The sequence below is a fragment of the Gossypium hirsutum genome, chromosome A06 (assembly GCF_007990345.1).
Source record: "Gossypium hirsutum isolate 1008001.06 chromosome A06, Gossypium_hirsutum_v2.1, whole genome shotgun sequence".
In the NCBI taxonomy this organism is placed as follows: Eukaryota; Viridiplantae; Streptophyta; class Magnoliopsida; order Malvales; family Malvaceae; genus Gossypium; species Gossypium hirsutum.
In genome coordinates this window covers 9,149,016-9,153,739 of record NC_053429.1, presented here as the reverse complement: position 1 = coordinate 9,153,739, position 4,724 = coordinate 9,149,016, and the positions used below count along the sequence as shown (strand labels likewise).

The 4,724-nt window shown below is 30.7% G+C and overlaps 1 protein-coding gene across 1 annotated transcript; it reads right to left on the bottom strand.

The window, feature by feature from the left end:
- Positions 1-938: 938 nt before the first annotated feature.
- On the bottom strand, positions 939-2,776 carry LOC107962565 (protein SRG1). The gene is made up of 4 exons (XM_016899001.2): positions 2,450-2,776; positions 2,066-2,313; positions 1,644-1,968; positions 939-1,563 (listed from the first exon to the last, which is right to left on the bottom strand). Exons 1-4 carry the CDS (start codon positions 2,729-2,731, stop codon positions 1,297-1,299), a joined length of 1,122 nt encoding a protein of 373 aa, XP_016754490.1. The 5' UTR covers positions 2,732-2,776; the 3' UTR covers positions 939-1,296.
- Between the last annotated feature and the right edge of the window lie 1,948 nt (positions 2,777-4,724).

Sequence of the window (4,724 nt, the reverse complement as noted above, 5' to 3'; positions counted from 1 at the left end):
ATATATATATATGTATTTTTATGTACATATTATTATTTTATATTATTATTACCAAATATATCATTTTTCCTATTTTATTATTAGTACATGATTTGTTTTTATTTTGTAAATATCATTATTATTGTTATTCTAATATTCTAGTATTCCATGTTAATATTTTTCATTAATGATATCATTTTTTTGCGTCCTTTATCTATTTTTAATTTCTCACTTTAGGAATATTTTTTCTCATGTTTTAATTAATTTCAAAAATAAGGCAATGTACCGATTTAATATTAAGCCATCGATTTCATCGCTATGTTGGGTGAAATTCGTCGGCTTGTGTTAAAAAACGGGACACCCTTTCTAAAAAAATCGAAAACTAAAAATTCTCATTTTTCAATCGGATCACGATTAAATATTATATTGAACTCGTATTTTTGAAAATCAAGTTAACACATGTTTATGAGATACCAATTTTGGGCGTCGCGAGGGTGCTAATACCTTCCTCGCGCGTAACTGACTCCCGAACCCCAATTTTTCTCTGGACTTTCACGTAGACCTAAATTTGGCCTTCTTTTTGTTTTAAAATAATTTTATTAGGTGTCCGATCACACCTATAAAAAAGGATCGGTGGCGACTCCCTTTGTTAATAAAATCGAAAGTTGGTTTTCAAATGTTTAATAAATCGCCACAATTAGCGACCAAGCGAAACTAATTAAAATTTGTTTTACGTCGCTACAATTATTATGCTTAATTTGTTGAAAGAAAAGAGAAAAAAAATTGACTTACAAAGCATTTTATTTACCAAAATAATTAATAAATTTAAATTATATTTATTATTTTGCATAAAACACATCAAGTCATGGAAAAACTAATCTTATATATTTTTTTAAAATATCTCACATGTAAATTTAACGAAAAATAAATACACTTATTAGTAAATTATTTTTTTAAAATTAAAATAAATTCAATATAAATATAAATATATGTCCAACTAATTACAATCTAAAATTCAATTAATACAATACACGATAAAAATAAACTACTCTTTTTACAAAACCCACATGTAACATACACATGATAAAAGTAAGACATATACATAACAATATGGGACTTGAAACTCAACTTTCAAAGTTTGGAATATTTTCTTTTGTCAATTATGCCAAAACTTCATAATAAATTATTATACAAACCGTCACTTTTTTTTTTATAAAAGCATAATAAAGTGACATTTTAATTCATTCTATATAGAATTATCTATAATTATATGAAATATGAACTCTTAATTTTCGTATGATTTTTCCAGGTTTAATGTTAATTTTTATTGATTTCCTCGTTTTGAAGTCTCAAGACATCCAAATAGGATTTCCCGTGGAGCTCGCGGGAGAAAAGACCCTTGAAGTAATCAGCAACGCCTATTCTCCTGAACAGTGATGGAGTTTGTGGGGTAATCAGGCTTGGTGCTGGACCCATATCCCCCTCCAATTTGGGGCTGTAGAATGTAGCAACTGAAACCCTTTCTTTAACTGAGTTCACTGTCGCACGATGCTCAATGCTTCGGTAAATCCCATTGGAAACAATCTGCAAACTTGGTACAACCAATCCTATTAATCTGCTGCTTACTATGGAGTAGAAGTTGGTGGACATAAATTAATAATTACCTCCATGATGTCTCCGATGTTGATCACAAATGCGTTTGGAAGTGGTTTAATCGGAACCCAAATCCCATTTTTCCTTATCTGGAGGCCTTCCATGTCGTTGATCTGGAGTAGAATGGTGAGGCCAACGGCATCAGAGTGGGAGTTGAGACCAATTGCAAGCTCTGGCTGTGGACATGGGGGATAGTAGTTCATCCTCATCCCTTGGTGCCCTTCCTCAAACAACACTCTCAAGTCATTAGGGTCCATCCCTAGAGCTTTTCCCATAACCTCTAACAGTTTCATGGCAAGATATTTCAGTTCTACAGAATAAGCTTCCAAGGTTTCTCTGCAATTAATTAATATTGAAAGAAAAGAGAACAATAAATTATTTACCCATCAATAAAAGGGATACTATTAGTCATTGACAGATGCAGAAAAAGAACCTGAAGGTGAGTGGGAGATTAGGGAACAAGTGAGGTTTTCTTAAATAAGTTGGAAGAGTGATCATATAGAACATATCTCCCCAGTTAAGCTTCTGCTCCTCGGACACAACAAAGGCCTGTCCATATCCCTCTAGTTCATCTGGTTTTTGCCAAACCTTCTTTTTCTCCTCCATTGGAAGATTGAAAAACTCTTGGGTCTCCATCTTCATTTTTTCCACCAATGAAGGGCTCACTCCATGGTTGATTAACTGCAAAACAGTTCCATGTTTAAAATTCTAACTCGAAAATCTCATACCCTGCTGCCAAATCTCAGTCAATAGTATTTTTCCTGATACTTAATTTCAACCTGCAGATAGCTACGACTGGGAGTAAACAAACAAGTACCTGGAAGAAACCCCACTCTTTGCATGCATAATGCAGCTGCTCCAGTTCTTCTTTGGAAGATAGCTTCTGCATATCTATGACAGGAACTTGTGGCAACGGATTTGTGCGAGATATGATGGGAGAGTCTTCATCAGTGCGTACGTATCGAGGTGGAACTTCTTTCAATGGGTTCTTTGCTAACTCTTGGACACTAGGCACCAGGAGTGAGCTTCCTAGCTTTGCTAACTCTGAGTTCATAGTCATTGCTTTGAGAAAGGCTTTGCTAACTCTCTCCATAATCATCCAATTATAAAGAAGAGCACGGGTTCCTAATAAATGCACGTGTACGCAATTCGAGTTGTTGATATTTTAATATTCTTAAAAAAAGTTTTAATAGAATTATTAATTTATTAAAAAATATAATTTTTATATTTATAAATTTTATTTTAATTTGAATCTTGAATAATTAGAAAATAGTTTTGTTATACCCAACACTGTTGGGACATGTGTTAGTACCAAATGCATCATTGAATTGGGCATAGACTCCTTTTGAAGTAGTACCTTCACATGCCATCCGTTCAACTCAGAAGAAGGCACATGTATTTGAGTGTGAACATTCTCCTAGTGTGAATGTATTTCTAAAACAATGAGGAGTGTATCTATGTAAAACAACCTTGTATTGATAAAGTTCCATAATACACGTCCATGATGATCTTTTATACAGTTAGTGGGACTGAATGTATATTCTACCACGTCATATTAACAGATAGGAAGAGATCTCCTCTAAATGCTCTGAAAAATGCTGGAGAAAGAATCAATTCTCTAGTTCCCTAAAGTCACTCTGAGCAATTGTCTTATTGATCAACTTATCCTCTTATCCTTGTTTCAACTTTCAACCTTTTTATATGAATTAATTTCCATTAAACCACCATGAGCTTTTCTTTACTCTTCCCTATTTTCTTGTATAGTATCTTATATTTTACAAATGGAAATACGAAACTATAGACCAAGTTTGAAAAAGAATAAGAGTAAAAAGAGAAATCCGAAATCATTATAATTGTTAAATAAAAATTTTCAAGTAGTGAATTGAAAGTCGGTTTCTTGGACCAGTTGTGATGCAAAACTTACAGTGACATTGTATCCATAAACGCGTGGAAGATTGTTTGCTCAAAATAAAGAAATAGAGAAGAAATAAATATATATAACCAAAGAGAATAAAAGTCATGAGTTATGGGAGAAGATCGCAGCAGAATAGGGCTTGTAATGGGGAAAAAAAACGAAAGCTCCAAATATAATGAGGATATGGAAAATGGAGAAGAGGTAGTTTCATATCAATAAGAATTTTTTAGCAACTTTTCAGATTTCACGTGTTAAAAGAAAATATCGATGACAGGAAATAAAAGTTACACAAATCTCAGCAGACATATAAATTATCGGAGGGCACGTATGGAGGACGCAAAATTGTGTTTCGCTATGAATGGTAAACTTGGTGGAAATATTAATGTATTAAAGCTTAAATAAAAATATTATATAATAAATATTAACACAAGGTTTATGGATTATTTTTGTTTAACTAGGTTTACGGTTTATGAAATGGTAGATTTAGATTTTTAAGGTTTATGGTTTTAGATAAAAATGTTAGATTAAGGGTTAGGTTTGAGATTAAGGTTTAAGGGTGGATAAAATTTTGGGATTCATTATTTATGGTTTAGTGTTTAGAATTTAAAAGTTTATGGTATTATAATTTTAAGGTTTACGAATTTAGAGTTTTAAAATTTTATAGAAAAAAATTATAGTTAGTATACTTTTATTTTTTGTATTAAAAAAATACAAGTATTAAAAATAAATAAAATATAAAAATAATTCTAAAAATTAACATATAAAGACTTGTCAAATATATATATATATTTAGGGTAAGGTTTGAATAAATCAAAGATTATCCATTTTAACTAATCTTGAAGCATTGATAGAGAATATATGTAGCATGCTCTTAAAGGAAGATCTAACCTAATCCTTCCTTTGCCCATATGAAATATGAGAAAGATGGTATGAAATATTATTTTTTTTCTAATAGTTTTATGCAATATCAGTAATTTTATTCTAAATTTCAAGATTTTAATTTAAATTTAATTTTTTTAATATAAAAATACTAAAATTTAGGACAAAAATATTAATGTGACATAAAATTATTAGAAAAATGATAAAAATAACATAACATTACTATTTCAAACAATATTTTTCCTATGAAATATAGTAAAAGGCTACGCATTTAATTGTTTGATTTCAAAGATTTAAA

What these genes read in the sequence shown, in the direction of transcription:
- LOC107962565 (XM_016899001.2), bottom strand. Translation starts at nt 2,731, where the DNA reads ATGATTATGGAGAGAGTTAGCAAAGCCTTTCTCAAAGCAATGACTATG. An exon ending in AAGAGTGGGGTTTCTTCCAG is followed by an intron (nt 2,314 to 2,449) that starts GTACTTGTTTGT and finishes ACTGTTTTGCAG; the next exon opens with TTAATCAACCATGGAGTGAG. An exon ending in AATCTCCCACTCACCTTCAG is followed by an intron (nt 1,969 to 2,065) that starts GTTCTTTTTCTG and finishes AATTAATTGCAG; the next exon opens with AGAAACCTTGGAAGCTTATT.